The sequence below is a fragment of the Triturus cristatus genome, chromosome 4_1 (genome assembly GCF_964204655.1).
Source record: "Triturus cristatus chromosome 4_1, aTriCri1.1, whole genome shotgun sequence".
Lineage (NCBI taxonomy): Eukaryota > Metazoa > Chordata > Amphibia > Caudata > Salamandridae > Triturus > Triturus cristatus.
In genome coordinates, this window is record NC_140585.1 from 796,714,345 (window position 1) to 796,739,919 (window position 25,575).

General features: G+C 46.4%; 1 protein-coding gene across 1 annotated transcript in view; it reads left to right on the forward strand.

Annotated features, from left to right (window-relative positions):
- Positions 1 to 3,098: 3,098 nt before the first annotated feature.
- Positions 3,099 to 25,575, forward strand: part of NDUFA12 (NADH:ubiquinone oxidoreductase subunit A12) — a 278,754-nt gene continuing 256,277 nt past the window's right edge. Inside the window, exon 1 of the mRNA XM_085650626.1 lies at positions 3,099 to 3,256. Coding sequence (XP_085506752.1) covers positions 3,168 to 3,256 — 89 coding nt within the window. The 5' untranslated portion in view covers positions 3,099 to 3,167. The remainder of the gene's footprint in view (positions 3,257 to 25,575) is intronic.

Genomic DNA, 25,575 nt, shown 5'->3' on the forward strand with positions numbered 1-25,575 from the left:
GATATCCGTATTTCGCAACCATAAAGGATGCGGGAGATTTGGGTGGAGGAAGCAACTGTTCCTCTCTAGTCACAATAGGTGTGTCCTTTTTAAATAAACTCTTGATCTTTCCAAACCAGGACTTTTTCTCTTTTTCTGGTGGATCGAAATACATCCTTTTGTCTTTTCAGTATTGCTAGATTTCCCTACGACTATTCTGTTTGTTTTAACCAATCGTAGCACGATTAACACTAACGCACCAATCAGGAGCGTCTACGTCACCCTGTAATTCTACATTCTCAGCGCGACATACACTAACGCACCAATCAGGAGTGTCTACGTTTCTTACTGACTGGCCAATCCCAGCACGGTCTTTTTAGACGTCAGCTTTTCTCGCTACTACTGCTTCTGCTGACCCCTCCTTTACAAAATTTATCGGCAAACTTTTTTACGTTCTTTCTGACTCACAATCTGTTAGTAACGACATAAAAATGCCACCATTATCTGTTTCGCTAACAAAAGAATAGTTAATGACCTTTCTTACAAGAATTCCGTCTTTCCCGAGAGCAGCGCTTACCTCTGCCCTACTACGGAATCGTTACTTCCGTTGATAAAGTAGCACATCCCTCTACCTTACCCTTCTAACAAGCATTAGCTAACTGTTTCTCTAGAATTAAGACACCTAGTTGGAGACGCTCTGCTCCTGAGAAATAAAACCAGAGTTTCACAATTAACCTGAATGCTATTTCATCCACGCACTTTCATATGGAAAATGTAGTTCATTTACACAGAATTCTGTCTTTCCCGAGAGCAGCGCTTACCTCTGCCCTACTACAGAATTATGACACTCGTTAATAAAGTAGCACTTCCCTCTACTTTATCCTTCTATTAAGCTTAGAGAACACCTATTACCTTTCCAGTGATAAGCGTAATCAGAGTACCTTTTGGACTCCTGGTACTTAACACCAAAATTTCACAGATGACCTTCGCTACCATACATTTCTCTCATACAGAAAATGTCCCTAATGGCAACACACGACGATGTTACTGAATCGAACCCAGACAATGCGTCGTGCAACTTCAATTGTCACACGTTTCCCCTGTGTACCTACAGGGCAACAACAATTCCGTCTTTCCCGGAGCAGCGCTTACCTCTGCTCTACTACGGAACCGTTACAAACTGTCAAACAACATAGAACTCGACGCAACTCAACATAGAGTGTTAATACATAAACCAATACTTATCCACAATCAATAAGCAAATTACAAGCAATAATCACCAAACCAAAACAATAAAACCATAACTCTGCTACCAGAAAAACTGATCCAACGCAAGACTGGGAAATGGGGAACAACATATACCGATATCCTCCCTGCGTCGCAGATCCGTCGTCACGCACACTCATTCGTACACGCATTCATTGGTGGGGCCCATAACACCAACTCACACACGTCACCATTCACAGGTCTACACACACAGGAGGGATGAGTAATTCAAGCGCTGGACATGTGGGGGGAACACCTTATAACCTATAGGGAGAGAAAAATTATTTTACAAAATATACCTTAACATCCGTCGCCTATAGATCCCTAATCCTAAACATCAAGGCACTCCACCCACTTGGTCGACGGACCAATTAGTTGGATTGGTTGATGGTGATTTAGAACCAGCTAAAACACATTTTAAGACTCAGAATCCTTATTTCCCTTAATGAAAAACCACAAACTCATATTTCTTGTTAATCAATATTTGTTTATCTAAATTTTCATAATAATCTATATTATCATTTGTTTCGTCAAAAGTTTAGAATTTTAGATCAATTTGAATAAATCGCAGAACATCATATTTACCTAAACTGGCTATTTGGAGTCCTCTAATTCATTGGCTCTGCATAACCAAATTTGTCGTAAATTGTCTGAATAAGCAGGCCAAGGCTCAAAGTTCAAAGTCCTCTGCTCAGCACGTTACAGTCCCCAAATTTTATCAAAGGATCAGAAATCGTGCAAGCATCTATCATAGCCCGTGGATTGGGAAAAAGTTTGCAGTCATCAAACGGTCGGGCAGCATCTGGACCATCAGGAAAGGCGTCACGAACGAACTACAACTCTCTCCCTATTCTACCACCCTTTTTTAAAATGATTTCAGGTTAAAGAAGATACATTTTTAGGCCAAGAACAGTGGTGATTGGCTGGTTGGGATCGTCCGATTCTTATTCCCAGATTCTCAGTATAGTTCGAGGGGTGAGGTCACTTGTCAGCTAAAGTGTCGACTTGTTCAGGTTTACTGTAAGGTTGATTGTTCCCCTATCTTGGCGAACCACCAAATTCTTATCCGTGACCGGGAACACGATGAGCAAAGGTCGCTAAGAGGTGCACGATACTGTTTGCACATGCGCAGTTCACTTCGCGCCTCACGAGACAGTGGCCACTTCTGCGTGCGATGTCAGCGGCCATATTGGATTAGGCCCAGATGTCAACTTAAGCGAAACAAACACAAAAGAATAATTACTACATAGAAATGGTGATTCTAATGTTAACCCCTTACTAATCCCTCTATGTGCTTGTCTTTATCTAGCATATAGCGACATTTAAAGCCATTATATTCACCTTTTTCGATCCTCCTCAACGATGCAACATCACAAAGCAACATATATCATGCAATATTCTATTACCACATATCCTATTCATTAATATGCGTACAGATTTTAGTTATGAGTTATTAAGCCATGCAAATAGCAAATCCCATGTGTAGTTTAAGTTTTAATAATGCTGATTAGTATACATGCAACACTCGTTTAATGATATTATAGTTAATTGATTATATAATTAGTATTTTCATGCAAGAAAAGAGGAGGTATACAAAATATTGCACTACCTGCTCCATCAGTTACTTATAAATCCGTGAGGTGGCAAGTCTGGAGAACGTTTTCATTTTTATAATTTAAAGATGGGTGCTGGTTTCTGTTTAGAACCGATGTTTTGAATGTTTTAAGTAACTCCTAAAATGAAATTCAATTGATTTCTTAATTTGGGAACATTGACTGCGATTGTAGAAGGGGAAACAGCGCCCACTTGTGGTTAGAATGGCAACTCTCTAGGAATTGCATTGCCCCGGAACTGTTTACCAGTGACTCCGCAGGGACAAATTATTCAGCTGCACACATCGCCAGTTACTTTCAACAGCAAAGATGGCAGAGTACCGCCAGGTTTTGCAGCGGGCCTGGGGTCAGATCAGCGGACACGGCGGAATCCGTGGTGCCATCTGGCAGCTCCTCAGGTACCAAGCGGCTATGCGTCATGTCTATAATATGCCCTTTGACGAATTCATGCTTTCGAATGCACCACTCCTCCATGTCACTTGTGTCACCTTGCATGGTACAAACTATAGTGGAAAGAAAAAAGGGACTGCATTGGTAATGCGACAATGGTTTTGAAATTGCTAGCGTTTCTATAGCCTGAGCCAGTTTGCAAATTAATATTTGAAAGCGTTGTTTTTCATTCGTGTGAAGAACCCAGGTTTATATAAGATTTCTAGATTGCGAATTACGAGCTATTTTGGAAACCATACCATCTGTTAGTTTTTTTCGTATATTAGAATGTTAATCTATTAGTACGGTAGAGGTCGCATGTTTTTGGAATTGTTCGTAATTGTTACGCCTTTTCCATACACAAATAAATTCATATTTACGCTTGTCTTTATCGTTTAGTATTTGGCTGAAACCCTCACCAACATGGCCGCCTCTGTTACTCATTTCATAGGTTAACAGTTTCCAGTATCTTGGAAAGTGTATGCCCAAATCTAGAAGGCACCTTGATAGCTGTCATTCAGTAAAACTTTTTTTCTCTCCAAATGTATTGATGAAGGCGGAAATGTATGTATGTACTTTAGTAAGAAACTTTTTTTTCTACCAAATGGCATGCTATCTACATTAACACAGTTTTCAACCTTTTGTGCGTCTACGGAAGGTGAGAGTGAGTGGCTTTGAATTGTGGTTGTATTGCATTTAATGGAGATGGTTCGTTGTATAAAGGGTGACGTTTTGAGGTGTTCAAGTCAGGTAATCCCGTTGTAGTGTACGGGTGGCATTTTGCTTGTTTATAAGGTAAAGTAAGTTCAAAGATGATGACACCCTCACATCAGGATGCGTTCTGAGGCATGTAAATAGCTGCCAGATTTTCACTTTGCTTATGCTTAACATTTCCGTGTTTATTTTATGCTTATATTTGACATTTCAATTCCTTTCCTCGACAGGAATACTAATCCTAATGTCCCATGATTCAAATTGTATGCCTTTGAAAGCAACAATGATGGGAAACAATGACTTAAGCATTTCCTCTCCCTTCGTAGTTGGCTGAGGGAATTAATGTATTGAACGGACAAGCCTTTTTTATTGAGTATACATCAGGGGCAGTTAAGGCATTGTACACACCTCTGTTAGCCACCTGTTCCGTGGTGGCTAGCTTAAAGCCACTCGTGCAAGAATGATATTAAACCTCAGCTAAAGCACCCTCTAATGGTTCTGTCTCAAGTTAAGGACCTGACAAAGAAGGCTCTGTCTGTTTGGTCTGCACTTGAACAGCGCATAAGGGGGGTTGGCCTTTACTGCTTTACTCAGCTGCACCTGGTCGGCAAAATCATGTCTGGAAGAGTACGATGAAGGTAGAACCATATTTTGAGGGAAATTAAACTACTAGGGAAGACGTCGGAGAAACATTTACCGAATTGATGCATCCTCTTTTGAGCTGGGGAACGGTCACTTTAAAACAAGTAAAAAGTTCATTTAGAAAGTGATTTACTTAAAAAAAAAAAAAGCGGGCAAGTAAAACTAATGCCTACTATAAGAAACTTCTAGGAGACAAATAGACTGACCACAAACCAACACCACTGAGAATAAAAGTGTGAGAAGATCAAAAATAATGTTGTCACAAGAGAATCCAGGACGAGAATATTAGCAGTACAAACTATAAACTGCAAACCTTTTTGAAACTCCTCACCCACAAATCCCTCAACAACATCAGACCCAAATAACTCAACGAGAGAGTATCCTTCCATGTACCCAAGAGGAACCTCCGCTGACCTTGCCGAGGTTCCTCGCATCCGCAGAAACAGAACAGGCGGGAGAGCCTTCTCCTACATCGCAGCCAAGACCTGGAACAAGCTCCGTCTTAACATCAGACGCTCCCCGACCCTGCACACGTTCAGGAAGGACCTCCAGACTTGGCTCTTCGACTGACCCGGAGCTGCCCCCCCCCCCCCACTCCACGCCTTGAGACCCTCACGGGTGAGTAGCGCGCTCCTATAAACCCCCTGATTGATTGATCTGTAAGGCTCACCTCTCTGTTTTTCTTAAACTATGTATTGTTAATTTACTAATTAAATAATACAAAAATGACACAATAAAGAAATGTAGTATGAAAAGCACCTGAGGTCTATTATCCAGGTACCATAAATATGGTCAGATTTCCTAGGAAAACTATTGCTAATAACACTGTGACATTTAGCTTATTACACTACTAACACCCCTCTGTCCTATCCCAATATATTTCACCATTGTCTCACAGTTAGACAAAATTCTATTAACAGTGGGAACATTCAGCGTATAATTCAAGGCAATTGTTCTTAGAAGAGATTTTTTGTCTGCATTCTAAAAGAATGCATATTCGAAAGTGAAATCAAAATTTCACATAAATGTTACTGTATGGGCAATCCACCTTCAGCCTTCCCAGGATATCTGTATTCTGAGTCACAGGAGAATAAAAATGCTTTTAGAGCTCTTTCAGAGTGGTATAACCGAAATTAAACTTCAAGATATCAATGAGCTAAATAAACCATGACCAGTTTAATGTGCCAAGGTACGATATTTAAACTGTAGTCTCTTCTACACCAGAAGCACGCCATCTAGCAAGTATAGCTCTTTCAGACAAGGAGATACATGATTTTTAGCTGGAATGCATTTGACTGTTGTATCTTATGGGTCTCAGCAGTTTCAGGTGGTAGCTTGTCAAAGAAATCCTGTCATTAGTTTGACAGTCCGAATACATGCTGCTGTTGAATATGATGCCCACTATTTGACAGTTCTCCATTGGGATAATTACAATCTGCACTACATTGAAGCTGGCAAATGTTTCTTAATTAGATTCATTAAGGGAGTCGGACCTACCCACCAATAACTTTGTCTTATCCTCACTGAGGCTGAGGTTGTCGGTGTCCATTCGGTTCAGCATTGTACTAAATACCTTGTTCACTTTTTTAGAAGCTGTCATTAGATTTAATAAGTTAAACACCACATGGGTGAGCCCCTCCTCTTTGCTGAAGAATTATCTGACCTCTTCACTCACTTCTCCCTTTCTGCCTCTAAAAATCTGTTTTTAGGAGATTTCAACATTCATTGGAATAATGCTAATGATCCCACTTTTAGGGGTCTCATTAACCTTCTTGAGCTGAATGACCTTAAGCAACTATGCAACAATCCAACCCATATCAAAGGGGCCACACCTGACGCAATCATCTCTAACACTGACCTGGTCTCCCTTCCAACATCATCCCCATCGACTGGTCTGACCACCATCTCATTCTGTCCAATATCTCAACCAGCGCCCTACTCCCCACACCAGTTAATGACAAACCCAAGATGTGGACCAGAAACCTTAAACAAATCCCCCCCTTGTGAACTCGAGTCCAAACTCCAAGACCAACTACAACTCCTCTCTCTCTCCCATAAGGCTAATGAGCTCACTGAACATTTCAGTAAGGCCATTAGTAATGTCCTGGATCAAGTCACACCACTCAAACTAAAACAACAAAGAAAAATCCAATCCAATTCTTGGTTCAATCCCGAACTCAATATTGAAAGAAGACAACTTAGAGTAGCTGAAAGAACATGGAGACAATACCCCTCGCCCTCCCATCTTGCCCTCCTCAGATCTGCAAGATCAACATATAAGAAGCACATTTTCAATGAAAAGGCATCTTTCTTTCGTGCCCAACTTGATTGTGCCAAAACACAGGCCCAGAGAACTCTTTAACATTGTCAGAAAACAATCTTCATGTGCCCCTCCAGAGCTGACGGCCTCAATCGAAAGGTGTGAGGTAATTGCCAACTTCTTATCGGAAAAAATTGCTAAAATTGATCAATCCTTCCCTCAAAGCCTGGCCCTGCCCTGCCCCCAAATTTCTACAGATGTACCTCCTTTTTCTGCCCCGTTCCTCCTGCCTAATCCTCCCACTCACCTACCTATTTCAACTATCTCTGGTGACATTCTCTCCAACTTACAACTGAAACATAACGCCTCCTGGTCTAATTTCTATCCTATGACTGAGCTCAAAGTCTTCAATATCATTGAGAAATTAAAGCCGACCTTGCACACCAAACACCCACTCCCATCTAACCTAGTGCACAACCTTAACCACATCATTGCCCCATGCTGGAAAAAAAAATCATTAACACCTCCTTTGCCACTGAATGTGTCCCAGACTCCCTCCAACTCGAGCACATCACTCCCATTCTTAAAAACCTTAATGCTGACCCTAATGATCTTAACAACCTTCGTCCCAATTCCTACCTCCCACTTCTAGCTGAAACCCTGGAGAAATGTGCTTTACTCTAACTGGACAACCAAATAGGCAAATTCAACATACTTGATTCCTTCCAATCTGGTTTCAGGAAAGGCTATAGCACAGAAACCCCCATGCTGAACATTGTGGATGACATTCACTGCTCCCTATACAATGGAGAGGCCTGCCTTCTTATCCTCCTTGACCTCTCTGCAGCATTCAATACAGTCAATCAGTCTTCCTTACTGGAATCGCTGAATGGATTTGTCCTTAAATTGTTCACCTCCTACCTCTAACACAGAACACAATAAATAACAATCAACTCCTGCTTCTCCAATCCCACCCCTGTCTCCCTGGGTGTCCCCCAGGGCTCAATACTCTCACCCTCTCTCTTCAGCCTCTTTATGGAACCCTTTACTCGTTTTGAAACAAGTCGGGATCAGCTATCACCTCTATGCCGATGACACCCAACTCTACTATAAGATCAAATCCCATAGTTATGTTCTCCATTTAAACCCTGAGCAAGATTCAATCTTGATTTTACTCTAACCATCTTAAATTGAAATCGAACAAAACGGAAATGATTCTTTTCTCTCCTAAATGCAACAATCTCCCCATCCAAGGCTGGATCTCTGACCTCAACGCCCTCAACTGTCCGCTCACCTTGTCCAACTCAGCAAAATCCCTAGGTTTCATTCTTGACAAAAATTTGGCACTGAAGGACCATATAAATAACTCTGCCAAAGAAGCACTTTTCACTCTCAGACACCTCAAAAAAGCAAACCCTTCATCCCTCAAGACGACTTCAAATGTGTAGTGCAATCATTAGTAGTCTCCAAAATTGACTACGGCAATTCCATCCTCACTGGAACCTCTAAAGTCCACCTAGCCCCTCTAGGAGCCGTGCTCAACCTGGCGGCCAGGCTCATTACCGACTGTAAACGATTTGACCACATCACGCCTGCCCTCAAATCCCTAAATTGGCTTCCCATTGAAGGTAGATGCTTTTATAAAACTGGACTGTTCCCATGAGGCACAGGGTCAAGACTGATTAGTACATAGCTGGGTCTGAACTGAGGTGGCGAAGTGAGCTAAAGAATGAAGATGTATTCAACCCAGATCTGTGACTGGTGGTGAGTGTCTGAAAAGTTTCAGCGCTTCGTCCAACATCTCCTTGTGTTTGCTTTCTTTGCCCTAAGTTGTCAGGGAATGCCCAGACTTGGGTCCCTTGCTCACTTTGCCACTGGATTCAAGCTAGCCTGGCTGATGAAAAGTGTTAAGCAGAAACCGGTCCCAAGATGCTTGTTTCTGGTTCAGGGACGACCTGGCTTGGCAGTTCGGGCTGGACTGTTCCCATGAGGCACAGGGTCAAGACTGATTTGCATATATCTGGGTCTGAACTGAGGTGGCAAAGTGAGCTAAACAATGATGATGGATTCAACCCAGATCTGTGACTGGGGGGGAGTGTCTGAAAAGTTTCAGCGCTCTGTCCAACATCTCCTTGTGTTTTTCTTTTATAAAACTGCCTGCGTCAGGCACAAAGCTCTCCACTCACAATCTCCGTTGTACCTAACAAACAAACTCAAAAAAGCGGGCTGCTCCACACTGATGAGAAGCTCCACGGCACTCCTCCTCGTCCCCCCGATACTAGAAAAGAAATCCACCCAAACTCGCTCCTTCTCTGGAAATGCTCCGAGCATCTGGAATGCCCTCCTGAGGGACCCCCGCTGCAACCCCTCCTACCTCAGCTTTTAAAAAAGACCTAAAATGTCACCTACTCAACAAGTACTGGAGTCTATAATTTCTCTTCTGAGCTGGCGAACTGTCTCCCCTGTATTGGTTGCCTTTCTGCTAACCTGTGCGACCTTTCGCTCTCCCTTTTTACTCTTCCCTCTAGTGTACCCTGGCCTTGCTCTCCCCGGTCCCTCTCCTATCCTAGCAGCTCTCACTTATGTTCTGTTAACTGCCTGAGGACACTCACCCCTGTCCATGTGCTTCCCACCCCCCTCTCCGTTCCCCTGACCCTATACCTCTTCAATTTTTGTTCTCCCTGTTGATACTCTTTTGTCTGCTTTGAGTCGTTACCTCCATTATATGATCCATATGTACTTTACCTTGTGAATTCTTCCAGAACTCTGCATCTCTTGACTAATAGAGAGATGTGCTCTCTCTTGACTGTTGTTCTCTTTGCTCTGAAATTTTTTTTTTTTTTGTGACTGCTCTTGTAAAGCGCTTTGATACCTCTGGGTCTAGCCAGCGCTATATAAAACCTTTCAAATAAGTAAATCATCATAGTTAATACACCTAGCCCGAGATGCCAACACAAAGTCATGCAGGACCACAAATATGATGTATGGGCCTTTCTGCCTCTCAAAAAGTATGAGAACCACTTCTGAGCTGCCTCTGCAACCCGACCCTCAACTCATCCTGCAATCTATGAATTAGGATGTTGTGGTCAAAGGTGATGAAGGCCTCTCAGAAGCCCACTATCATGAGAAGAGAATCTCTTCTTTTATCCAGGATTTCTAAGATGGCTCTCTCAGTTCCCTCCATTCCAGTATCGTCTACTCAAGATATGGAAGGCAGTTTTTTAATTGGATGAAGTATGGGAACAGGATAGTAAGACTTTGGCTACTGGCTTGAAGTGCCCACGTTTTCTGTCATATAAATATGGAAGAAATAGCCCTTTTGACACACTCTTTGACGTTTGCAGGACATTTTGGGTAAAAAAAACACACTTTCTGTGATTCGCCTGGGTTGTCTAGGTTTCAGAAATGCCCAGGTTTAGTTGGGTTCCCTGGCTGCCAACCGGCACAGAGCGCAAATAGTGTTGCTATTGACCATGGGAAGTTAGAAGAAATTAGAATTACTTTATCTTCTGGTTCATTCAACTAGAAGTTAAAATAAAATGAGGTTTGTATTTTTCACATAACTGAAGTGTGTCATTATCTTACCTTTGTTGCAGCATATACTATTCAACACCGGTATTCTCATCAGAACATCTAAACTCTACTTGGGAAAATGTAATCATAATTTATCTATATACTATTCTGTCTCCTTACAAGACCTTGCTTAAACTCTAATTAGAAATAAGGAACAACCTAGCGAAATCACTGTCAGTAACGACTTACTAAAGTTTAATAATAACCCACCAGTTAATCAGCAGAACAAGTAAGCTGCAATGCACTATTGGTTAACAAGATCCCTCAAACACAACTTGAACCCCTAGACTAAAAACTATAATTATCCCAAGTCTCACTGCACATAACTAAATACAGCAAATCCCAGAAGCTAAGGAAAAAAACACCGATGCACTCATTGGGGACCACAGTTTACTTGAACTGGAATGAGAGATCTTGTGTGTAACTCTCACTTCTTGGGCTCAGGAATTGCCATTACAAAAGCCAGAAACCGATGGGCACCACAATCACAGCTATAGATGACCCAAGACTAGTCTTACTGTATAACACGCATATTTAATAAACAGAATAGAAGGTAACTAGCACAATCCAAGACAACAGCCAGGTCTCTATGAAGATAAACTTTCAATCATTTCAGCTCCAGAGAACTGAATGCTTGCTAGCAGCCAGTCCTTGCAGATTAATAACAATAACTGGATGAGGACTAACACAAAACCCAAATCCCACTATTCTTACCACCATAATTGAAACTAACTCACACATTTATGTTTGCTTACTTAAGTCATTCAATACAGAAACGCTCACTTAATGTATAAACTCCTAACCATGTTGGAAATTAATCAACTGAATTATTATGTTAAATAGCTACTAGTTTCAAGAGGAGTTTCTTCGATTTACTGAATTGTTGTATTAAGTAAAACTTAAAACGTGGGTGTGTTTGCCTAAGGATTATCTTTCAAGTTTGAGATGCAATGGCATATCCTTGATTCTAAAGTTCTTGTTCTTAAAGGGAGCGTGTTCTCTTTTGGTATACACTTTGCCAGGCAGTGATGATACAGCCACTTCAGAGGAAAAAATACCAAGGGGCATAAAAATCCTCCAATGGGGAGTTGCAGATGACAGTAGCAGAAAAGTAGCCGAATATGAAAGCCAATCCACTAGAGGGCTCGAATATCAAAAATCCGAGTAAAAGCAACATCTATAGACTCAGGTATTTGAGGAAGAGGCATGGAAAAAGAAAAAAGAACAGCAAAAAACAAAGAGGCAAAAAAAACTGTAGAGAGAGGTGAAGATCACTCTGAATAACTTTTTTGCAGGAAGTGTTGCAACACAACTTTAAATGAAACACAGCTCTTTAAGTATATGGGCAGGAATCGAAACCCTAGGTGTCCTGGAAAAAGAGGCACCCATAATAGAGTAGTCACGTTCCACTGCAGCAAACCTGGAGTCGGTTATAGAGGATTGGGACTGAAGCACTTTCACATCATGGTGACCATCCTTTCCTGAAAACATACCATGTGTGGTGGCCTGCAACGTCCCCAGCCGCCACTACAGTAGAGAAAGACACCCCCTGTACTTCTAAATGCATTGGCAAGCAGATTAATGCTGCCAGTTTGCCAACGTAGCTCGCGGTTCATTCTGAGGCCACAAACAGAATCCCGACTCCTGTCAGATGGTCTCATCCGGTAACTTTCCCAATATTACTCCAATCCAGTGGTCGAAGTGGGCGGGATCGGCAGGGCAAGCAAATTTCAATTTAATAAAATTTGTTCCCCTGCTTTTTTATTTTAAAAATATGCGCAGGACCTCAGAAATAGCCAAGACCTATGGCTAAATCTCTGCCGTTCGGGTACGGGTGGGGTGGGCAGAGAATGAAAAGGATTCTGTCTTTTCCCTCTTACCCAGAGAAGACGAGGACCGTGTCTACTTCTCCTGCTCTGCCGCTGTCAGCTACCCCCCTCTCGCTTTTATCCTCGCCCTCTTATGTCCTCTCTGTCTATGTCTCTCTTCCTCACTTGCTGAATAAAAACCGTGACTTCAACAACCGCCTCTTACCCTCTCTTTCCTCTCCTTTCCTTCATTCGTTCTCCTGACTAATGGATCCAAAAGAGATAGAAACACTTTTGCTGGAAGTGTCCTCTTTTTCTGACATTTTTCTATTCCAAAGTGCAGCCTCAGGACAGAGAGAAAAACCGGTCCAAAATACGAAAAATAACGAAATAGCTAAATAAAGCAAGATAGAATGGGCACAAAGTTGCCAAATAGGTTTTATTCACACACAAATACATAAGCACCACTTTACAGGGTTCGTCAGTGAAGGCTACTTTCGTTTTCTCGTCTTTCTTTTAACAACATTGTATTCCCCTGGTGGAGAAGTGCACCATTCCTGGAGGTACTGCAATACCTGGTTGATGTGTGGAGTGGAAAACGTTTAGTGTGTGATACTTTTCAGCTGTTTTCCTTATTTTAGTTTATAATATGTGTACCAAGGCTCTGAGTTCAGGAATGCGGTCTTTGTAAAGCATACTGCTTACGTTTTGTAAGGATGTAAGCAATGGACATTGAAACGGGTCCCTTGTGCGCCCTGTAGTCATGTCCTTAACTTTTCATGCCAAAACACTTATCGATTTCTGAATAATTAGTGTAAAAGCGTTAAGATAACCATGTTATTCCTGCTTACATTTCATAAGCTTTACTTAATCTTGCATTCCCTATGAGTGTTAGCTTTTTCCAGGATGTTATTACTTTTTTTTCCAGGCAGTATATTACTCTTGTCTTGTGCATAATTTGAATTGAGTCGCATCCAAGTGTTTATAGCAGGGCACAATTGGGTTGTAGCTGAAGGCAGTGCCAGTTTCTGTCAGTGGGGCAGTATGGTGTTCAGTGGAGGAGAGGATGTGGCACTATGGCCAGAACTGCCAAATTTGGAACTGGGGAACCTGGTTCAGCCTTCATGACCAGACCACTCTTGTGGGAGTACATTCAATTGCTAGACCTTAGATGGTCCGCTAGACCTCAGAAACCCTGGTGTCTTAGCACCAGCAGGTGGACCCTAGCGGTGGCAAGTTTGGGTTAACCTTGAAGGCCTGTCCACCACAATCTATAGTGAAGTTCACCTCCAGTCTTGTGGGCAGGCCTATGAAGCAGTGACTCTGTCACTGAGGTCACAGGACCCTTAAGGCCAGTCCGTCTCACCCATTGGTACCTCCATTGGCCTTGTTTCAGAATTAGTAGTTCAACTCACCAGGGATCGGCAATGCAGGATTTGCACGCTCACCAAACTAAGTTCGCAAACTTCATGGTCTTTATGCTTCATGAACAAGCGCTTTTAACACGTGCTGCCTGCTTCGGGGCCATTGGAATTAGGCAGCAATGGAGAAAAAATTGTCACAGTGTTGACTAAATTATGCAGCAAGAAAAGGCTGCAGCGTAATGAGCTACATTTTGTAAACTTGTAAACTTGGAGATTTATAGAGCGCAGTTGTTGCCCGAAGGCGTCCAAGCGCTAGGATAACCGTGACCTACAGAGAGCAGGGAAGGGGAGAAAAAAAGAAAAGACAACGGTTTAGCAGGCAGATGTGAAAAGGTGGGTCTTCAGTTGCTTGCGAAACATAGTAAGGTTCTGGGTGGCTCTAAGGTGAAGTGGTAGAGCATTCCAGGCCTTAGCTGCGTTGTACATGAACGTCCTTCCGCCGGTTCTAGATCTTTTTATTCTTGGGACTACTGCTAAGAGAGTCTGGCTGGAACGAAGACTGCGATTTGGGATGTAATGAGTGATCAGATCACGGGTAATGAAAGGTCCCATGTCCCAGAAGGCTTGATGGGCTATACATAGCGCCTTGAACAGAACTCTCTGCCGGACCGGTAACCAATGGAGGCTAGTCAGTCCGGTCCTCACTGAGTGTCTTTGCGGGATTTTAAGTAGAAGGCGAGCTGCGCTGTTCTGTACAATTTGCAGCCTCCGAAGGGTGTATTCTGGTGCACCCAGATAAAGTGCGTTGTTAAAATCAAGACGGGAGTGAATGAGCCCTTGAATGGCAGCCTGTTTGGCTTCCAGGGGGAGGAGGGGGAAGATTTTATTTAGCACTCTCAGAATGCCAAAACATGTGGCTGACAGTTTTGTGGCTTGGACATTGAAAGACAGTGAGCTGTCCAGCCATACCCCAAGACTTTTGATGGTGTTTTTTGGGGTTGGAGGCGGTCCTAGGCATGGGGGCCATAGGGAAGGGGGAAGTGCCGGCTCTGAGGGTCCTAGGAGCATCAGCTCAGTTTTTTCTCCGTTCAATTTCAGGGATGATGACGACATCCAGCTCCTCACTTCCTCCAGGCATTCTCTGAGCCCGCCTGGCGCAGTTCGAGATGCCTCCTGCGCCAGTGAGACCACCAGCTGCGTGTCGTCCGCATATGAGATGATTTTAACTCCAAATGGGCGGACGACACTGGCCAGTGGTCTCATATATAGGTTGAATAGAGCAGGGCTCAGAGAGGAGCCCTGAGGAACTCCACAATTTAGAGGTCTACTGGAGGAAGCTGAATCGCCATCAAAAACCCTGAAAGATCTGTTCCTCAGAAAGGATTCAAACCATGCCCAAGCTTTATCCTTGATCCCCACACAGGACAGGCGGCTTAGTAGGGTGTCATGACACACTGTGTCGAAGGCCGCGCTTAGATCAAGGAGGATCACTGCCACTGATCCTCCCTGATCCAAGATTTTTCTCGCTTCCTCTACGACCATGTGGAGGGCGGTCTCTGTCCCGTGCTTAGGTCTGAAACCCGTCTGAGTGGGATCCAGTATGTGGTGATCCTCTAGATAGTTCACTAACTGTTGGTTCACATATTTCTCCAGAACCTTGCTCAACCAAGGGAGCAGAGAAATAGGGCGGTAGTTAGCCAGATCAGACGGGTCCAGATTGGGTTTCTTGATCAGTGACCTAACCATGGCCTGCTTCCATACGGGTGGAACGGTGCCAGAGGAGATGGAAGAGTTTAATACCTCTCTGATGACGGGCAGGATGGTATGGGATGCTGCCATTAGGATGTCAGGAGGGGCAGGGTCGGCCGGAGAACCTGATTTGACACTGAGGGCTAGTGATTCTAAAGTGGGGAGGTCTAGTGGGGGAAAGTGAGTTAAGCTGTAAGGGGTGGGGGAATGTGGCAGGCTAAGGAGGTTATTAGGTTGAGTAGACAGGTCGGTGTTTGGGGGAGAAAAAGTTGAATAAATTTTATTGATTTTCTGATAGAAAAATTCGGCAATGTCATTACATTGGGTGACAGATTTCTCGACATGCACCACAGGGGATGGGTTCGTTAGCTTTTTAATGATCTGGAAGATCTCTTTGGGTTTAGATCTAGCATTCAGGATTTTTTCGGCGAAATACGTCGACTGAGCTGCTTTTATTTGAGTTTTGTACTCGTTGATGGTTTCACGGTACCGGGTTTTGTTATCCGCCGATTTGTCTAAGCGCCAGCGTCTTTCCGCCCTTCTACAGAGACGCTTTTTTTCTCTGAGAGACTGGGTGTACCAAGGGGCGGTTTTTTTGAGGCCGCTTCAGTACAGTCTTGCTCATTGGGAGAGTAGAGTCAAGAGTGTGGGAGATCCAGTTGGTATATGCCTGGTTTGCTAGGGCGGGATCATCCTGAATTTCTGGTTGTGAGCTAGCCAGTTTAGTGCACCACTTATCAACCTCAAGGCGCGTCCAGGCTTGCCTGAGTTTGGTGGTGGGAGCCGGAGGAGAGAATTTAGGTGTGGTCCATTTAAAGGGGATTAAAAAGTGGTCAGTCCAGGGTAGGGTAATGCCTGGGTCCACTGTGATCTCAGAACAATTTGAAAAAATTGGATCCAGTAGATGGCCTTTTTCGTGGGTGGGGGAGGAGACACGTTGAGTGAGTTGTAGAGCTGCTAGATCATCTGATAGGATAGCAGCTGAAAGGTCCGAGGGGGAGTCAAAATGTAGATTCAAGTCACCCAACACGGTAAAGCTAGAGGAGGTGCTGACTCTGCTGGCCACATTCGATGGCAGAGTTAGAAGAAACTGCTTAGGGAGGCCGGGCGGGCGATAAATAAAGGTGCCTGAGAAGCAGATGTTAGGAGAGAGGTTGATGTTAAAACCCATGCTCTCGCAGTCCGAGATGGTCTCAGGAGAGAGTCGACAATGATATTGCTCCTTATGGATGATAGCAAGGCCTCCTCCTCTCCCTTTTGGCCGGTCTTGCCGTGTTATTTGATAGCCGGTGGGGAGGGCCTCTACTATTGCCGGGTTGGACTCACTGGTAAGCCAGGTTTCCGTAAGGAACAATATATCCGGGGTGTGCTCTTCTATCAATAAGGCCATTTCGGCGCTATGCTTAGGCAGCGAGCGGCAGTTTAGTAGGAGCATTTGGAATTCCTGTGTGGCTGTTGTGCGCGAGTTAGGTTTGAGAGGCGCAGAACAGGTAGGACAGGTTGAAGGAAGGTCCATGGCTTGGAGGGAGTGCCGAGGGCATGAATTAACAGGAGGCCTTAACTTGTAGAGGGTTGCTAGCGAATAGCATCTTTGTGCTGACGGCTGGGGGGCAAGGGGGGTGGCCCAAGGCCCGGACTCGGCGCGGACGAGCGCAGACGAGCTTGCCTTATGCGCGCCTTCGGCGCGCAATCGTCGCGCCCGCTGCGCCTCCGGTGCATACACATTGTTATAGGGCGTAGGGGGGGCGTGGCCTCGAGGGGGCGTGTCCTTAGCTACGGCGTGGCCAGTGGCGCCTGCTAGGATTGCAATTAGCAGCAGCGACGATGCAAGTGAGTTTAAAAATGAATATTTTTAAAAGCAACAGTGCAAGTAGCGCTAAACTGTCTCCCGGCTGAGCCTCAGGAGGACTAAGGTTACCCAACGCGCTCGTGAATCAGCGGGTTAGTTATACCTGGTGGAGGGGGCGTGTCCTCGAGGGGGCGTGTCCTTAGCTACGGCGTGGCCAGTGGCGCCTGCTAGGATTGCAATGAGCAGCAGCGACGATGCAAGTGAGTTTAAAAGTGAATATTTTTAAAAGCAACAGTGCAAGTAGCGCTAAACTGTCTCCCGGCTGAGCCTCAGGAGGACTAAGGTTACCCAACGCGCTCGAGAATCAGCGGGTTAGTTATACCTGGTGGAGGGGGCGTGGCCTCGAGGGGGCGTGTCCTTAGCTACGGCGTGGCCAGTGGCGCCTGCTAGGATTGCAATGAGCAGCAGCGACGATGCAAGTGAGTTTAAAAGTGAATAATTTTAAAAGCAACAGTGCAAGTAGCGCTAAACTGTCTCCCGGCTGAGCCTCAGGCGGACTAAGGTTACCCCTGACACTTTATTATTTTCACATCTTCACACATACTAACGGTCTCTGCAAAGATTTTGCCTCATTAGTACCAGTGTAATATGCAAATGCAGCAGTGTGAAAGGTGCACAGTCCACCTTTGAAAAGGGCCCTCCACTTTGCAGCAGCACAAGTTACATTTTCTAGTAACTTTTGATTCGTTTGCGCTACAAACAATTTTTTAGTTAAAATATCCAGATTATGCAGCAGATGATGTATTGTGTGACAAATATGGCAGAGCCATAATTATGTGGAAAACATTTGCAAACTAGGATATTTTGCCATTCATGTTTGAGCTGCTCTTGTTGAAAAAGGGAGACGTCCTGATGAAAGAAACTGCATGGCTCAGAGACAAATGGCTTGTTATTCCACTTTTAAGCATATTTGGGACATTCTGTGATTGGAAACATATCTCACTTTGTGAATGTAGTTTAATCTCAATAACTCATATTAAACCTTAAACATGTGTATTCATTGGTTGAATTAAATAACGTAATAAGCTGTAACTGGTCAGTGAAATGTAAAACAAATACTAAAAATGGTGATGTTTTTCCTTTCTGGACACATTTTTTTTTTTTTTTTTTAACTTTTATTCTGTAAGATCAGTGACACAGCTATTCAGCCGACAACCCGGAGGTACGGCAGCTTTAAAAACACAACACATGCTAGCGTCAACATTCCAATGACAGGAGAATCGAAGGTTCTGTTTTGAATAAACACAAATCCAAACCTAAACACAAGCAAGGCGATAAGTACTGTAAGCGCCAGAAGGGGTTCTCATCAGGGGAAGCGAGCCCCATTTTGTCTAACAGGCACAGGTCGGTAGTAAGGGAAGGGAGGGGAAGTCAGAGACTCGAGAAGACATACACATATCAGCAAGAAGTTCAAAGCCGGATAGAAAGCTAAGGGGAGAGCTGCTCCTCGGGCAGATCCGGGTCCGGGGGCAGGCATATGCCCCATCTGTACTGGTTCCAGCGCCCCCATACAGAGTGCCATTTCCGAGGGCGCCCTCGAGCACAATACACTGTCTTCTCCCTAAACATGCTCCAATCCATGTTTTCCATCCATGCTGTCAGTGTAGGAGGCCCATTAGAGCCCCACAGACGAGCAATGTCGCGCTTGGCAATCATGTTACCCAGGGTCACCCACTGAGTCTGTGCCGCGTCGTGGTCAGTAGGACCCCAAACATTCAGAAGACAACACCGCGCCTCAGGCTGCATGACGATGCCCGTCACCTCCCCCATCACCTCGTGGATGCGCCTCCAAAACTCCATAATCGCACCGCATTCCCAAATAATATGTAGGAAGGTGCCCACCATACCACAGCCTCTCTTACATAAGCCCTCCTCAGAAAAACCCATATGGACCAGCCTGGGCCCCGTCACGTAGACCCTATGGAGTATTTTAAGCTGCACCAACTGCAGGCGCGCGGGGATCGCGACCTCTTTGGGAGAGGAAACTGCGTACTGCCAATCCTCATCATCTAGTTCAAGGCCATCCCTGGTCCATTGAGCACGTAACCCAAGAAGATCTGCCCGAACATTAATAAGTTTCTTATAAATGAGCGAGATCGTACTCTCTGGCATATGGCCATCCAGGATCCGGTCCTCTAACGGAGAAGACTCAGGCACCTTCACCCCTTCTACAAGAACTGACCGCAAGGCGTGGAACACTTGAGCGTATCGGAAGAACTCCGTGCCCCCCAGCTCATACTCCTTCTGCAGCTCCTCAAATGATTTTATCCTACCCTTAACCAAGAGGTCTCCAACCCTGGATATGCCGATCAGGTCACATTTCTCAAACCCTTTTGTATGCCAAAGCTTACCCAGAATATCGGAGTCAAACAGAGGGGTGGCGAGGGTAAGCTTACCCTTCCAGCCCAGTGAATCCGTCGCAACCTTCCATACATGCACAGCCACCCTGGTGGGCCCCGTTAGGGTGAAGTCTAACGACTTCGAATACAGCGCTCTGGAGTAGTTACCCCCACGTAGCAACCAGCGGTCCATGGCGAAGCCAGGGCTCAGCGCCGGACCATATACACCATGGTTAATCGCACTCAACTGGGTGGCCCAGTAATAACGTCGGATGTCCGGAAGCGCAATACCCCCGTCGTACCACGGAAGCGTCAACTTAGCAATCGCTATACGCCGACGCCCTTCCCACAATAGCGCGCGCTGGTGGCTTTCAACCTCACGGAAGTAACTGGCCGGGACCCAGTCAAGAGCATTCTGCAGGGCATAGAGGAAACGGGGAAGAGACATCATCTTGAACAGAGCGGCAAGGCCAAGGAGGGAAAGCGGCAACCGCCGCCAGCCCGCCACGTCCCGCCGCAGACGCGCCAAGGGAGGGAGCAAGTTCTTCTCGTACCGCAAAATGGGATCGATGGAAATATAGATCCCCAAATACAAAAGCCCTGCTGGGCTATCTGGAGCGGGCAGTTGCGCGGGACAGGCGGGACATCTCCACACAGGACATACAAGTATGACTTCCCCCAATTAATGACAAGACCAGAGTTTCTACCAAAAGAAGTCAAGACGTCACAAACCACTATCAGAGATTTCTTAGGCGAGGCGAGGTATAGCAGAATGTCGTCGGCGTAAAGTGAAATACGGTCTTCGTGGTCAGGCGACCAGCGAATCCCACGTATGTCCGGGTGCCATCGTATCCACGCCGCCAGCGGCTCAAGAGCAAGAGCGAACAACAACGGCGACAGGGCACAACCCTGCTGGGTGCCTCTCCCGAGCTCGAATGGTGCCGACGCCCGCCCATTCACCACGACGCTGGCGAGAGGTCCCTCATAGAGCAACCTCACCCAGCCCACAAATCCAGGCCCAAAGCCGAACTTGGCTAGCACAGCCCACAGGTACGCCCACTCCACCGTATCAAAGGCCATCGTGGTATCGAGGGACGCCACAACAGCCGGCTCCCGCATCGTGCCCGTCCTGGCAATCACACCATGAAGGCGTCTAAGATTCAGTGCAGTGTTACGGTGCGGGATAAAGCCCGACTGATCCGGGTGGATCAAGTCGCCAAGCACCCGGACCAGGCGGTTAGCAAGGAGCTTAGCAAGGATTTTCGGCTCGGCATTGAGAAGTGATATCGGCCGATAAGAGCCACACTTGTCACGGGGCCTACCGTCTTTATGTATTACCACAATCGTCACCAGCCGTTGATCAAGCGGAAGAAACCCATTCACCCGCGCCTCCACGAACATGGCGCGCAGGTGAGGAGCCAACTTATCCGGATGAAGCTTATACAGCTCAACCGGCAAACCATTTGGGCCCGAAGCCTTACCGGAGCGCAACGCGCGGATAGCACCCGCCACTTCGTCGACAGTTATATCTCCATCGAGGTCATCCCTATCAATGGCAGAAAGGCAGGGCAGAGCGATATCCCGCAACAGGTCACACGGATCCTCAGTCGGCCTATCCGAGACCGAGGTGTATACCGTACGAAAATGGTCCGAGAAACACTGAACTATACCGTCAGGGTCAGTAACAACCTCTCCCCCATCCGTAGACAACTCCGGCACCACTCGATTGACACGCTCTTTTTTTGTCCAGCCACGCCAGCAATTTCCCGGCCTTATCGCCGACATCATACAGTCGACCCTGCTGCTCCCTATGAAGGGTCTTAGCAGCGTTCGTCACCAGATCCCTATATTCCAGTTGCTTCAAGCTCAAATTATGCAGTGTGGCCGGTGTAACATCCTCTTCCAAGGCCACTTCCAAAGCCGCTATCTCGTCCTCTACTTGCGTCACCTCGGCATCTCTCCGCCGCTTGGCGGCCACTACCAGGGAAAAGGCCTCCCCCCTCAATACAGTCTTAAAAGCTTCCCACAAGGACACCGCAGATTCAACTGAACCCTGATTCTCTTGAAAATAGCGGTCAACTGACTTCAGCAACGCACTGCGCAGCTTGGGGTCACGAAAATACCAGGGGTTAATGGGAGCCACCCTGCCCCCCGCCACCCGGCCAATATTCAAGCGGGCCCACACCGGTGAATGATCAGAAATGCCCCGTGCCAGGTGCCTAGCCTCAGATACCAAAGAGGCGTGCGCAGCCAGAGTGAGCAAGTAATCAATCCGAGAGAGACTCCCGTGGGCCCCGGAATGGAAGGTATATTGTCTCTGAGTGGGGTGCCGTAGCCTCCAACAGTCTACCCGACCAAAAGTGTCTATAAAATCGGGAAGCCACTTCTGAGCACCCCCGGTGTCCCTGGACGGACACCTATCAAGCATTCCAGAACCAACCGCATTGAAGTCTCCTCCCACCACCAGCATCCCTTCGGGGAGTTCCAACAAGACCTTGCCCAGATCAGCAAACGTGGAGGCCTGCAGGGCAGGAGGGACATAAACAGAAACCAATACCAACGCTCTGTCCTCCCACCTCCCCGCCACAGCCACAAAGCGTCCCCTGTCATCCGCAATGGTGGAATCAACCTCGAATGGTAGGGAAGCTCTAACAAGTATGCCCGCACCCCTGGAGCCCGAGGAGAACCCCGAGTGAGCAATCAATTTATAGCCCTTTCTGTTGAGTGCATAACACGTATTCCCTATAAGATGGGTCTCCTGCAGGAGGACCACATCTGGCGAGGTCCGTTTCAAGAATTGCAGGACTATCCCCCGTTTAATACGATCCCCTAAGCCATTAACATTCCAGCTGATTATGCTTAAGCCCCTATCCCCCATCCCCGAACATAAAGAGACCTCCACCCCCCCCGGAGAACCACGATCGGACAATGCTGACAACCATTGCTACGCCTTGCAAGAAACCCCCCCCCCCCCAACAACAACCCCAACATCCCAAATCCCCCCCCCCCTGCACCCCTGCGTCAGCTTACAAAGCCCCCCCAACTTGCAGTGTGCCTGTCGCCCTATCAAAAACAAATCTACAAAAAGTACCCCAAGGGAGGAAAGAGCTCCTATCTTCCCCCCGCCGCCCTCCCATTACTGCATGAAGGTGCGAGTCACTGTCCGGGGCTGAGTCAATACGTGCCAACACCGGAGGTATCACTTCTGTCCATCACGGTCGCCTTCCGCTCCGTCCACGCTGTCCCGGCCGGGCTGCCGCCGAGGGAGCGCATCCAACCAGTCCCCTGCCATGTCCGGTGATTCGAAGAAGAAGGTCCGGTCCTCATACACCACACGTAACCTGGCGGGGAAAAGCATGGCATACTTCAGGTCCATATCCCTGAGCCGCCGCTTCACCCCCAGGAAACTCTGCCTCTGTTTCTGCACCATCTGGGTGAAGTCAGGATAAAAACTCACAGAGGCGTTCTGAAAAGGGACCGGGCCTGTCACCCTCGATGCTTGCAGGATAGCGTCTCGATCCCGAAAATTAAAGATCCGGGCTACAATCGGTCTCGGGGGGGCTCCCACCTTAGGCCGTCCTCCAGGCACTCGGTGAGCCCGCTCCACCGCAAAGAACTTGCTGAGGCCCTTAGGCGCAAGATGATTCACCACCAAATCCTCGACGAGTAAATCCACGGAGAGATCCTCTGAAGTTTCCGGGACCCCAATAAGGCGCACATTATTGCGCCGGGCCCGACCTTCGAAGTCCTCGAGCCGGCGGGCGGAGAGGTCACTCGCGGTTCGTAACTTACGAACCTCAGCCTGTAGTTCCGAGACATCGTCCGCGAGACCAGTGGTCTTGAGGTCCAGGGACTTGACCCGCTCATTGGTTTTGCCCAGGTCCGCGCGAATCAAGTTGACATCAATCAGAATCATGTCCACCTTGTGCGCCAGGGTCTCTAACTGTCGCTCAATCGAAGATTGCATCCCATCTGTCGCCCCTTTGATATCCTGCAGCGATAACTCAGAGGCAGGGGATGAATCGGCCTTCTGCGCTTCCAGCGACTGTCCCGATCCACCAGGCGACCCCTTCTGCTGGGCATAACGATCCATATTGTTGGATTGGGTATAGCCTCCCCGCCGGGTAGTCTTAGACTTCGACCTGTCCGCCTCCGATTTGGTCGACATCCCGAACAGCAGGACAATCAATTGCCAAAGGACGTCCCTCACGCAGCTAGAGGAAACAGGGTCAAATAGGACTACAACAGTCAGTCAGGACCGAGTGGAAGTCCTCCAGACAGAGGAAGATATGCGTGAAGCGCTCCCAAGCCAGAGCAAACAAAGGGCGAGAAAGCGAAAGTGAAAGTGCAGCGGCATCCGTCCGTCAGTTCACACCTCCCAGGGCCGCTGTTGTTCAATTAGTGGCCGGGCATCCTGCCAACGCAAGCCCCTGGCATCCCTCGGAGGTAGGCCGCAGTCTTCCGCCATGCACAACTTCGGTCCCCGGTGGGCGATCTTCGCCCGGACAGCGTCAGTCGCCCCAGCTGTGACTCATCTGCAGGATTCCGTGCATGAAAATCAGGATTTAGGACAGGATAATTGCAGGAGGGCGCGAGGGTAGCGGGAGCTCAGGGCTCACGCGGCCATCTTGGTCAAGCGCTAGGCTCCTCCCCCCTCTGGACACATTTTTGACTCCACCCACTGACCCAATCCTCAGGTTATTACCAGCCTCTGATTCCCCATCCACAGTTCCCCCTACTTTTTCCCCCCCACTTCGACCATTGCTCCAATCCATAGAGAGCAGGTTACTCGAAATGTCTTACTCGTAACCAATGTGTAAAAATATGTAAATGCAGTTTATTCATTCACAATATCGAATGAAAAGCACACATTTAATACAATTTACAGCCAAATATTAAACAAAATTAATTTTGTAACATAATTTAATCAATCACACAATTACCCTGGTGCGTTCAGACCACTTAGCCACACATGTATGCATCATTCACTCAATTCATACGAACAAACCAAAGCTGAATGCTCATGTATACAGATTTGTTAAGTATAGTTATTTCTGTGGTGACTCTGATATTGATTGTCCAAGGTCGTATCCCCATCACCATTGTGTAGTTACCTTGTCCGTAGTGCTAATACAGGTACTTGTTTTAAAATATGTTCTAACAGAGCTTTGTGCACAACACCCTGTATGCACCCTTACCAGTGCACTTTGTGAAAAAAGCAGATTTCTGTGTTTTTCTTTGTCCAGAATGCAAGTAAGGTGGCTCATTTAGCTGTTGGACATTTGACCTTGACATCTATATACCTGGAAAATGCACGGAAAGCCTCCTTATCCTTGGTGGAGTGTGCTTGAACTGATAATGGAGGTTCGACCTCATGCCATGATGAAAGATACAGGAGGTGATCAATCTGGAAATGGTGGATTTTGCAGCCACTTGGCGACCTTCTTTGCCGATAAGAATTAAAAAAAATTGATGAGTAAGTTGCAGATCTCTGGTGTTATCGAGCTGAAAGCACGAGGCACACTTGGCCTCTTAGCTATGCAGATACTCTTCAGATGAAGAGTAATGAAGACATTAAAAAAAAGGTTGGGAAGATCTCCTTGTTCTCCTTGTTGGGATAAAAATCCATAAGCACTTTTGAAATATAAGTGTGGTACAGCCAGAAAAACACAATGGACGCAGCTTAGTGTTCTGAAATACATAGGGCCTGCGACTTGCCAATGCATCTACCTGAAATTATTAAAATTTGAAAAATGCCTTCCAGGAAAGCAGATTAATTTAGCAGGACATGTCATTATGGCCAGGACCAGGTTCAGGTCAGAAGATACCCTTGGCTGCTGAACCAGAGGAAACAGTTGCATCAGCTCTTCCATATCACTTTGAGGACATTATCTTGATTCCTCTTGTGGTAAGCCTTATTTGCTATCCTATAGCTGTCGACCTGCACTCTTGATTTGACCACATTTCGCGATGTGAGGGGATTTGAGCAT